The 11,471-nt window shown below is 36.6% G+C and overlaps 3 protein-coding genes across 3 annotated transcripts; 1 reads left to right on the forward strand and 2 right to left on the reverse strand.

Moving 5' to 3' along the window:
- Positions 1-1,509: 1,509 nt before the first annotated feature.
- LOC143633523 (uncharacterized) lies at positions 1,510-2,034 on the reverse strand. Its single transcript, XM_077101812.1, has one exon. The coding sequence runs from the start codon at positions 2,032-2,034 to the stop codon at positions 1,510-1,512; it is 525 nt and encodes a 174-aa protein (XP_076957927.1).
- Positions 2,035-4,468: 2,434 nt separating this feature from the next.
- LOC143633506 (28 kDa ribonucleoprotein, chloroplastic-like) lies at positions 4,469-6,378 on the forward strand. The gene is made up of 4 exons (XM_077101799.1): positions 4,469-4,912; positions 4,988-5,089; positions 5,797-6,087; positions 6,214-6,378. Exons 1-4 carry the CDS (start codon positions 4,469-4,471, stop codon positions 6,271-6,273), a joined length of 897 nt encoding a protein of 298 aa, XP_076957914.1. The 3' UTR covers positions 6,274-6,378.
- Positions 6,379-7,652: 1,274 nt separating this feature from the next.
- Positions 7,653-10,799, reverse strand: LOC143633524 (uncharacterized). Its single transcript, XM_077101813.1, has 10 exons — positions 10,299-10,799; positions 9,853-9,878; positions 9,481-9,547; positions 9,274-9,331; positions 9,085-9,177; positions 8,865-8,979; positions 8,727-8,774; positions 8,575-8,620; positions 8,160-8,230; positions 7,653-7,828 (listed from the first exon to the last, which is right to left on the reverse strand). The coding sequence occupies exons 1-10, from the start codon at positions 10,797-10,799 to the stop codon at positions 7,789-7,791; spliced, it is 1,065 nt and encodes a 354-aa protein (XP_076957928.1). The 3' UTR covers positions 7,653-7,788.
- Positions 10,800-11,471: the final 672 nt, after the last annotated feature.

Below are 11,471 nucleotides of genomic sequence, written 5' to 3' on the forward strand. Positions count from 1 at the left end.
GCATAAGCAAGACAACTAAAGATTTCATGTGAGCATAAGAAGGAATTTTTCCTGTTAAAACCTCATAAAGGGTTTTATTGTTAAGAATTTCGATGGAAATCGATTGATTAAATTTGTTGCAATTAAAACACAATCACCCCAAAACTGATAAAGCTTAGATTGAAACATGAGATCTCTCGAGGTTTCAAGCAAATATTTATGTTTTCTTTCAACAATACCATTCTGTTGAGGGACAGCCACACAAGTGGTCTAATGAACAATTCCTTTACTCAACAAATAAGCACGTTGGATTAATCCAGCCCCCAATTCAAAGGCATTATCAGATCTAATGCATTTCACATTAGTGCCAAATTGGTTGCTAACCATTTCAATAAAAGACTGAAGTATGAGAAAGGCATTGCTTTTAGCGGAAAGCAAGCGTGTCCATCTGGTTTTGCTATAATCATTCATGATGGTTAAAAAATATCTAAAGCCATTGTAAGTAGCTGGGTGATAAGGCCCTAGACATCAATATGAATTAGCTCAAAAATTTTACTGATTAAACAGGTACTAGTAGGAAATGGCAGTTTATGTTGTTGTGCCTTAGGGCAAATATCACAGTGCTTGATGGACTTCAAAGAAGCATTAGAAATGAAAGGTAATTGTTTCAGTTTGTAAATTGGTAAATGACCTAGACGGTTGTGCCAACTTTCACTATTTACAATAGAATTACAAACTATATTTGAAACAAAAGAATATTCAGAAAATTGCTTAGTTGCCTCAAGAAGATAAAGGCTATTCAACATGTCACCAAGAACCTGAGGGCTCTTCAGAGAAGGGGTCTGCAGGACATAAGTGTTTTTAGAGAAAAGAATAATACCATCAGTATCAAAACATGAAACAGAAAGAAGATTATTTTTAAAATGTGGTACCAAAAAGAACGTTTGATAAAGAAATTTTATCTATTAAAGGAACAATCCCATATTAATGAACAGAAACAGATGTGCCATTAGGAAGAGTGATAAAAATTGGATTTTTGAGAAAAGAAACACTTGAAAACAGATTTTGATCATGGCACATATGATCATTAGCACCAATATCAATGATCCATTTGGAATAATATTTTGAAGAATTTCAAGACATTATACATTGGAAAGAATCTTGATTGATGGTTGTTGCATTGTTAGCAGCATAAGTATTTGAAGGGCCAGATTGAACTTTGTTCTGCTGCAATAAAACCATCAATTCATGATATTGTTGCTAAGTGATACCTTGCTGATCAGATTAATTTTGATCACTTCTTCCTTGTTCCTCAGCAAGATTAGCAAACTTCTTTCCTTTAGTGAGCTTGCAGTCTTTTGGGAAACCAATCAATTTATACCACTTGTTCACTGAATGCCCGTTTCTTTTGCAATTGGTGCACACCAAAGTCCTCCTATTTCCCCCCGCTCCTCCACTGACAGCTCCTCCACTGCTTGCATTCATAGATGCAGAGGATGCGGTGAAATCAGTGGTGGTGTGGATTTCTTTCTACTTCTCATCTTGCATGAGAATCACATAAGCATGATTAATGGAAGGAAGGGGCTGCATCATTAGAATGTTGCTTTTAATCATATCATAACTAGGATTCAGTCCAACAAGGAACTGAATTAGCCTTTGATCCTCATTTATTTTAGCAAAGGCATGAGCAGCCCCACAAGTGCAAGAAGGAATGGTATTGATTGCATTCAGCTCGTCCCAGTTCGACTTCATTTTAGCAAAATAAGTAGCAATGTCACTACTTCCTTGAGTGATTTGGCAAAGGTTCTTTTGTATTTGATAAATTTTAGCACCATTTGCCTGGCCATATCGAGAGTTAAGCTCATTCCAAAGAATTTGAGCTGTCTCAACATACAAAACACTATCACAAATATCTTGATGGAGAATGTTTAGGATCCATGATATCACAATATAATTGAAGTGTTGCCAATAAGCAAGATGTGGTTGATTAACTGGCATGGTTACAGTGTTGTTGATGAAGCCTAGCTTGTTTTTAGCTGAAAGAGCAATCGTCATTGCTCTTTTCCAGGCTCCAAAACCATTGTCGTGGAAGAATTTGGATACAAGGATCATGCCAGGATGAAAGATAAAAAGGATTCGAGGAATCAATGGTCATGTTTTGAACAAAAGAACTGTTCGGGGCTTCCATTAGGAAAACACGACAAAACGCACGAAAGAATAAGCAACAGAGACTTATGCTCTAAAAGAGAAACTTATGTGCCGTATATGATATGCGGCGTATAAGTATAGGAAGTTTAAGACTTATGCGCTAAAAGGAAAACTTATGCGCCGTGTAAGCGAAAGACTTATGCGGCATGTAAGTTTAAACGAAGAGAAAATGACAAAAAAAGAGGGAAATTGAATGAGAAAAGATCTGAAACTTTGAGGAAATGTTCAGAAACAAGAAAATGACACTGAGAGAAAATTTGATGGAGTTTTGACGGATAAACACTTTGAAATGAAGAAAAGAAAGATAAAAGGAGATGTAAATGCGGATTTGAATGAAGAAACAAGATCAATATCAGCAGAAACACAAGAATAATGATAAGAGGATGATCAAATGATCAAAAAATCAAGAAGAAACAGCTGATGAAGAGAGAAAAACCGGTGAAATAAGGAAAAACCCGGTTGAAACGAAGAGCAGGTCTAATAACCACACTTTGATACCATGTAATCGTATAAAAACGATAACACGAAAAGAAAGGAAAAATGAAGGAGAAAGAGGAAATTTTATTAACACAGAATAGATTCTTACAATACAAGAAACAAACAACCTATATACATACAAACGCACATACGCGACGCATATGTTGGATAACAACATATACGTTCACAATTTCTAGGTATTGAAAAATCCCCATTATCGAGTTTTTTCCGTGTATAGATTGAGTTTTTTAAGTGGCTGCACTTTTTGGGGTATTTTTCGGGGGAAATACCATAAAAAACCAACCCAACTTTTTGTTTTTGCTCATAAAAGTCCTTCCACTTTTTTTTTAATGTAAAAGTCCTTGTACTTGATTATTTTGAACAAAATTATGAGATGACCTGCAATAACCAGTTTCAATACCTACTAAAACTCATTTATTATATAATAATTTAATTACAAGAAGTCTATGATTTTTCTACATCACCTACAGTCCTACTTCCCATCACCAACCTCATCAGCGACCCACTTGGTCACATACTCTGGCTTACACATGTGTCATACCTTCAACGATGATTCTATTAATAGTTTCTAAAGTCAACAAAAGTGAGGTTAAACATGTTTAACAAAGATGAAGAACCAATAGGGTTTCTTGGGAAGAACTCGAAACCGTAAGCTCCCTGGCCGCCCAATAATAATGTTTCCATCCGGGAGAATTTGATTTGAAGCGTACCAACATTGAACACAAGATTCATCATCGCACGGAGTGAATAACCGGGTTTTGTGACTGGTGTAAAGTGTAATAGCCGCCGGTTACAAATCCCTTAACACTGAAATTGGGCAAAATTAAAACCCCACTTATGAAACAATGAAATTCTAATTGCTCAAATTAAAATCATGAGTGTGAAAAAGGAAAAATAGTGATGTACAAATGGCATTGACTAGAAAATGAGAGGAAATTGTGAGGAAGGAATTTGTAACCGAGGTTGGTGGTTTTACGACGGTGAAAGTGACCAAGGTTGGTGAGGATGATTTTGTCAAAACAAATATTTCTTTTAATTAAATTATTATATAATAAATGAGTTTTAGTAGGTCATTGAAACAGTCATCTCATGATTTTGTTCAAAATAATCAAGTACAAGGACTTTTACATTCAAAAAAAAGTGAAAGGACTTTTATGAGCAAAAACAAAGGTTGGTTGGTTTTTTATGGTATTACCCCTATTTTTTGGGTATTTTTTAGGTATTTTTTGAGTATAGATCTGGTTTCGAAAGAAACCTGATTTTAGGTACAGGAAAACCATGGTTCGTGGAACCGGATTTGGTTTTCGGGTATTAAGGGGTGCAAATTAGGTTCGGTTCCGAGTACGAGTTTTGGTACTGAAATGAGCGGGCATTCTTGTCTTTCAACCCCACTATACTATTCATAGTTGTAGGGCACTGTGTACATAAGGGGCCCTTGAAACTATGTACAAAATTGCTTAAAAGGGCATACGATATCTGTAACCCTATTGATAGGGTCGGGTATAGGCAGTAAAAACCCGGTATCGGATTCGGGTTTTCTGTGTACGTGCACCTTTAGTTACTTGTTTATTAGAAAGCCCAAAACTAAAATTAGGCTGAATTTTACTTCATCTAAGCCCAAAACCTAAAAAAGGCTTAATCAAGGCCCATTCTACACAGCATGAAAATGGTCATAACATACAACCGAAGACCCCAAGTGATAACATCATCAATATCATCCATCCCATTCTACACAGCATGAAAATGGTCATAACATACAACCGAAGACCCCAAGTGACAACAAATGTCTTGTGCGCCAAAACCCATTTCCAATCCCTTATCCAAACCCATGGCCAACTTCTTGGTTTCATCATCTCCGGCCATCTTCGCCGCCGCCAAATCCCACCACCACCACATCTCAATCCCTCTCAAACCCATCAGCCTCCACCTCTCCACTTCCTTCAAATCCTACCCACTTCGAAAAACCCCTCATTTTGTAGCCCTAGTCTCATCCCAAGAAGACGACAACATATCATCCGTGCTTCAAGCCGATGAACCGGAACCCGCCGCCGCCGGTTCAGACTGGCCGGTTCAAGATTCCGACGCCGGAGAGGTTGAACCGGAGGCGGAAGAGTTTGTTGAGCCGCCGGAGGATGCGAAGGTATTTGTGGGTAATTTGCCGTACGACGTGGATAGTGAGCAATTGGCTCAATTGTTTCAGCAAGCCGGTGTTGTTGAGATTTCTGAGGTATGGGTATTGCTTTTGTTATTAATATGGTGGTGGATTGTGAATTGAAATTAGGGTTTTTGTTTGTTTGTTTAGGTTATTTATAACAGGGAGACTGACCAGAGTAGGGGGTTTGGCTTTGTGACTATGAGTACGGTTGAAGAAGCCGAGAAAGCTGTCGAATTGCTGTATCGTTATGTAAGTGATTATTATATCAATTTGATTGATTTATGCTAGTGGTTGAATATGGGATTTGGGAGTGTTTGGATATGCGTTTTGATACCGGATATTTCGGGTTGAAGATTTAGCAAACCAATTGAGGAAATGGATATCAAACAGTTTTCTTAAGGGGGTGTTTTTGACTTTTTTAGTTTTTGTATAATTTTATTACCCAATGAAATTTGAAGCATAAAACTAAAAATTAGTGAACTAGTAACAAAAGTAGCAATTATAGTGGCAATAATAAGATAAATGGTAAAATAATATCCATAAAGATTATTAGTATTAATATAAATTAATAGTAGTTATTGTAATAAAAGTAATGTAATAATAGTACTGATAAAATAATATTTACCATTTTTATAATAAATAATAATAATAAAAATAATATTAGTTATTATCAAAATGATTATAATAATAAGAAAAAGAATAAGAATGGTGATAGAAGTAGCAATAGTTTTATTAATGAAATCAGAAATTTGTGAACTAGTTATTTTATCACCCAAGCACAGAAGGAAAACAAATAATAAATAAAACTTTTGAAGGCTATTGTATCGGTAATCGGTTTTGGGTAATCAAGCAGGGTATCATGAAATACGATACCTGTCTCATACTCGTGAAAATCATTAAAAACTTGTGCCGTGTTAGCTAAAGAATCTTGAACAACTTATGTTGTGTTGAAACAGGAACTAGGAGGGAGGTATTTGACTGTAAACAAGGCTGCTCCGAGGGGATCGAGGCCTGAGCGCGCAGAACGGGCACCTCAGAACTTTGGGCCACAATACCGTGTGTATGTTGGAAACTTGCCATGGGATGTTGATGATGGCCGTCTTGAGCAGCTTTTTAGTGAACACGGGAAAGTTTTATCTGCTAGAGTTGTTTATGATAGGGAAAGTGGTCGGTCAAGAGGTTTTGGGTTTGTGACTTTCTCGACAGAAAGTGAGCTAAATGACGCCATTGAAAACCTTGATGGACAGGTGCCTATTTCTTATTTTTGTATACCTCATGATTTGCATATTAACGGCATTGCACTTGCATACAATAGGATTGAGGTATGCTTAATAGATAGATATTAACGGTTTGCATTTTTATGTATGTGACAGAGCTTGGGTGGGAGAGCAATCAGAGTAAATGTAGCGGAGGAGAAACCAAAGCGCTTCTGATTCGAGTTTTTGAGCTGGTTGTAATTGTTTTAGAATGGTATTTATATTTGTGTAATTTTCAACTTTTGTTTTGGAATTTATGAGTTTATTGAGCATTTGAGTTAATGGGTTTGCTACCAGGACCAGACCAGGATTACATCTCTTCAGAAACTGTAATGTAAAGAAAAACATCGTACTTGACAAGTGAGAAAATTATTGTTTCACTGACACTTGTTTTTCAGTTGATGTTGGTGGTTTGCTGGTTGGCTCATGCGCGTAATCGTACCATTAGATCTTTTAAGTTTATATAGACTGATCTTCTTTCGTTTAAAGAGGGTCTGTTTTGATAAATAAGAGAGAAACTAAGCAATAAGAATGGATTACCAAAGGCAATATCCTTTTGAGTATTGAACAGTTTCATATAAGTGTGAAAAATTAAGTTTTAATTTACTAAAACTATAGGTTAATAAATTTCGTCTCTTTTAGTAACAAGTTTTATACTGTAAACTGAACCGTTAATAGAACGGTATAAATGGTTTTTGAACTCTTCAAATTCACTCATGGTCTCTTTGACCTCGTCATCGCAAATTAGACCTCCCTAATCAACAATTAGTAGGGATCAATGGTGTCTTGCAATGTTGTAAAAATGGTTAGTCGGGCGGTGGGGTGGTGGCTAGCGATTAGTAGGGGATTAATCGGATCGGACTTTAATATATAATTTTTAGTTTTATATATACAATCACACATTTTTATATGTAATTTTCAGTTTAATACATGCACAGACACATTTTGGCCGGAAATTAGCTGAAACCTCGCCGGAAACCGCTGATTTTGTCCGGAATCTCACCGGAAACCGTCGATTTGGCCAATTAACCCTGATTTTTGGGCGGATTTGACCATTGACAAATTAATTGGTCGATTAGCCAAAAATTAATAAGTGAAGTAGGGACTAGCGATTAATCGGTGCCTAATCGGGATTTTTACAACACTGGCGTCTTGGCTCTTGGCACCTAGTGTTTGTTCCACCAAATTGATCATCTTGGGCCATAAATGGATTTTAGTTGTTGATTTTGGCGTTGTACTAACCATTCAAAAAGAGATTCTGACCAACAGAAAAGGGAAAGGTTTGATGCAGAACCTTTAGTTTTCATCAATCTGGCTTTTGAGTCTTTCACTGCTGCAAAGGTAAGTCAATTTTTTCGTTTCCAATTGCTCATTCACTTACTCTTTTTTCATCTCAAGTAAGCTAACATTAAACAAAAAAATTGTGTGAACCAAAAACAAACGATCAAAACACAAATGCAATGCCTAAGTTGTGGAGCACACACCAACATGATATCCAACATAAGGTCTACAAAAAAAAGAGATTGGCTGGTTCAACGTCTGCTTGATATATCAGGTACATCTTCCTCTTCTTGATGAGATAACCAACCATAAAGCGAAAAATAATAGATGCATGACCATCAACAAACTCCATGCATATACTCCATCTAATGTAGAAGCCCATGAAAATAAAATTCTACTGACATTTTACCATCATCCAGTTGAATTCTCGTGCAGAAGTACGTACTCTCGGCTGCAAAACCAGTTTAGGACTGCATTAAAGTAACGTCAAACAAAGAATACAAGCTCTATGTCAGAGAAATCAAACAAACTAGTCTGAAATCAAACGACAGACAAAAACAAGGATGATAAAACACCGAGCCAACCAAACCGCTCCCAAACTGCCTAAACCAAATCAACCGTCTAGCCTTTTTATTTATTTTACATTTTTTTAAATTATATATTCATCAACCATATTTTGGTTTCTCGTTTTTCAAACAGCAAAAACTGACCAGTTTGGCCCATTGGTTTTCATAACGAAATAACTATATATGAAGAATATGATAAAGCAAGCAACAACATACCTGCTATTGCCAAACTTAAGAGTGTCTTTTTCCATAAGTTCATAATAGCGTTCAGCTTCAATACGATTATCCTGCAATTGAAAAGGAGTATGCATGTTACACCAAAACTCCGTATCGTCTCAAATATTAGAGAGAGGTGAAAAAATAACAGATGACAGATCAGTCAGAACAAATAACTTTGGTCCTAATCAGATCAATTCGAATCGGGTCAACCCAGACCACTTCTTATCCAAAAATTCTTATAATTTTACAATAAAGATCACACTTTTTCAATAATCAATAACAATCTAATTTTTTTAATAAACCCCTTTGGCCCGTTCCCATTATCGCTTGGTTATTTATTTAACATGTTTGACCTATTAAACAAAAACATAACCCGAATACACATTAATTAAATACCGAGATGCGCACTGACATTTATGAAAGTCCCATTTGTGCTTCCAAGATCCATTATGTAAGGCCTGAAAATAAGAACAATGCATGAATAAATACATACGACATATCTATGTGTATATATATGCTCGAAAGAATCCAATTGCGTTTTAAGGTGACACAAAGTTTACTTACTTTACTTCTTTCTTTAACATGCCATCTGGTTGCTCCTTCTCAACTTGCCTGGAAATAAACAGAAATCAGAAACAGTATAGATATTTTTGTAAAATAACTGAAAGATCAAACCAACCGACTTCATATGGTTAGTCATACCGGTACTGAAGAACAGCATGCTGTTTGCTGCATGATGGATGATCTGTGGGGATGTCCGCTACCCTTCTTTCTCTCCCAAATAAGTAGCATGTTTGTCGATGCACATACAATGGCTCTGTTAAAAACAAAAAGAAAACCAAAAAGGAAAAGTAGTAAGCCCAGAAGTCTTAAAACATAAAACAGAATCTTTATATAAAAAAATAAAAAATAAAGAACCTACCATTAAGCGCTTCACCACCCTTGAAGACATAAAGTCTCCATCTTATTTCTGGTTTTCGTGCATCTGTTGGCTCCGTGAACAATATTGTCACACCTAACATTAAATCGCATGCTCGTAAATTTATATACATTAAGTGTTAAGTTTTGTTTCTTAAATATGTGTTATTTCAAAAGTAAGAAGAAGACTCACCTTTGACAGTATTGGTCTCAGCAGCAAGCTTTCCAGACAGCTCAAATGAAGGCTTTTGCTGTAACCCGAATGAAAATAAGATCACAATCCATAATTCAATAGTCATATTTTGCACATTATAATGCTCACACTTGATTAAAGAAATGCATACTAAATTTGAACGGATAATGTTGAACTTAAAATAAATAGTTAATAATCTAGATTTACCTTTTCCTTGGTTACAAGAGCTTCTTCGGCAGCCTTCATCCGTGCAATCGAATCATCATCACCATTCCTGGTCACATGTATATAACATCAATTCAGAGCCTGTATAAAATTGGATAAATGGTACTGAAATGTGAGCAGATTACAAAAATGCCATACTCAAATACTCAAATGGTAGTAAGTTTAGATTTAAAAAGAATGAAAAAAGTAGAATTATATAAGAGAGAATCAAAAAACAGGTTCCAAAGATTGATTGGATGATCATATGAATTATGAGTATGATTGAGTCTAGTGAAAGATATGGATGCAAATGCTGAGTGAGTTATTTCCCTGGAAAAATAAAATATTAATTGAAGAATTAAGATACATGCTCACCGGTGATCTTCTCTTGAGTGATTTCCCTGAAAAAAAGAAGAAAAGAAATAAAAGTCAATAGCTATATTTACAAGTTATCTACAGAAAAGAGAATACTGATTCAATAAATAGATGCCACAGTAACACCACATGAACATGAAGCAGAGGTTACATAGTTGGGCATTTTTATATTAATATGTTACCGCAATGGATCAAACAGATTCTGAGATACATATAGCTTCTGCACTCATACTTTGAGTACAAAAATATTAGACAAAGTGTTTCATGTCAAACTACTGAGATGGACCAAAAAGAAATCTTTTTGACCTGGCCCATTTTACCCATTGCCCAACCCGTCCATGTTGCCATGTCATCAGACGAAAGAAAAGATCTTGACCAGGGAATTTACAATAGCATGCAAGATAAATAATCAAAGGTGCAGTTAGAGAAATGGATATCACCAGCACCTCATCACGTGAAGGCGAGCGAGATCTGTGTCTAGGCCTATGATGTTCCGCTTGTCTTGACCTGTGGGACCCACTGTCCTCTGCATCTCTTCCAGAAGCTCTATCTCTTCTCCCTCTTTCTAGACCCTTGTCACTTGACTTATCACCAGCATCAGCTTGGGCTCTCCTGAACCTTCTTGTTCGTGGTGACGGGGACCGAGATTCAGACCTGGTTTTTGTGTTATTCTTTTCAGGTACTCTTTCACTTGACTTATCATCTTTATGATCAGACCGACTTTTCCTTAATCTTTTACTCCTCGGTGATGGTGATCGAGATCCAGTTGGTGTTAAAGCAGGCTCTTTTACAGGTAAAGGGTCTGATGGAGATCTTGATCTTGTGTGTTTGGAGGATTTGATGTATTTAAGTGGCGAGTGAGAGATAGGAGACTTGGGACGTTTAGGGGATTTGGTCTGACCAGAAGGCTTTTTTTCTCGTGAGTGATCAAAGGAGTCGCGCCCCATGATATATCGGCTGGTTTCCTGAAATAAACAATATACAGCCGGTTTTGATTGTATTATAAACCCTAATAACTTTTACCAACAGGAGAGGGATTTGATATGTATGTTGGGTTGGGTTGGGTTGGGTTGGGTTGGGTTGGGTTGGATCCGTCTTGTTTTATGGGCTGGCTAGGGACCGGGCTTTTAAACCACTCAGTATGTATGTATTTGAGAGAGAGGAATCCGAATACCTAACCGGTTAACTGGTTTTTGGGATTTCAATTGATAACCGAAACCGGTTTTTGTTCTAACTAGTGTTTCACACGGCACATTGTGCCGGGACAGGTTGGACGGTGGTAAAACCAAGCGTTGTCGGTCGTCGGATGTTTAGGCAGTAAGTTGACACAAATTCGCTCGGTTTCAGTTGCATGCATTATGGTATCGGAAGTCAAACTCCAGCGTCGGTAAAACCCGAACGTTGTCAATCCCGGGGGTTGAGGCGGTGAGACTACGTAAATTCGGTCGGTCTCAGTTATGTTTGTTAAGTTACCAAAACTAAAACAAAACAAAAAAAAAATTAATACAAAAACAAATTTGGCATTTGACTGTTTTTTGTAACGTTTGTTAAGATACTGGAACTAAAACAAAATGCGCTGAGTCTACGTGAATTCGGTCGGTTTCTCTCATAATCGTTAC

Source organism: Bidens hawaiensis, unplaced genomic scaffold (genome assembly GCF_021521415.1).
Source record: "Bidens hawaiensis isolate Kalapana, Puna unplaced genomic scaffold, B.hawaiensis_p1.1 tig00006773_1, whole genome shotgun sequence".
Taxonomy (NCBI): Eukaryota; Viridiplantae; Streptophyta; class Magnoliopsida; order Asterales; family Asteraceae; genus Bidens; species Bidens hawaiensis.

Coding starts and splice junctions, on each gene's coding strand:
- LOC143633523 (XM_077101812.1), bottom strand. CDS start 2,034: ATGACGATTGCTCTTTCAGCTAAAAACAAGCTAGGCTTCATCAACAAC.
- LOC143633506 (XM_077101799.1), top strand. CDS start 4,469: ATGTCTTGTGCGCCAAAACCCATTTCCAATCCCTTATCCAAACCCATG. Junction 4,913..4,987: donor GTGTTGTTGAGATTTCTGAG/GTATGGGTATTG, acceptor TTGTTTGTTTAG/GTTATTTATAACAGGGAGAC. Junction 5,090..5,796: donor TCGAATTGCTGTATCGTTAT/GTAAGTGATTAT, acceptor GTGTTGAAACAG/GAACTAGGAGGGAGGTATTT.
- LOC143633524 (XM_077101813.1), bottom strand. CDS start 10,799: ATGGGGCGCGACTCCTTTGATCACTCACGAGAAAAAAAGCCTTCTGGT. Junction 9,548..9,852: donor CACTCAAGAGAAGATCACCG/GTGAGCATGTAT, acceptor ACATGTGACCAG/GAATGGTGATGATGATTCGA. Junction 8,621..8,726: donor ATGTTAAAGAAAGAAGTAAA/GTAAGTAAACTT, acceptor TCTTATTTTCAG/GCCTTACATAATGGATCTTG.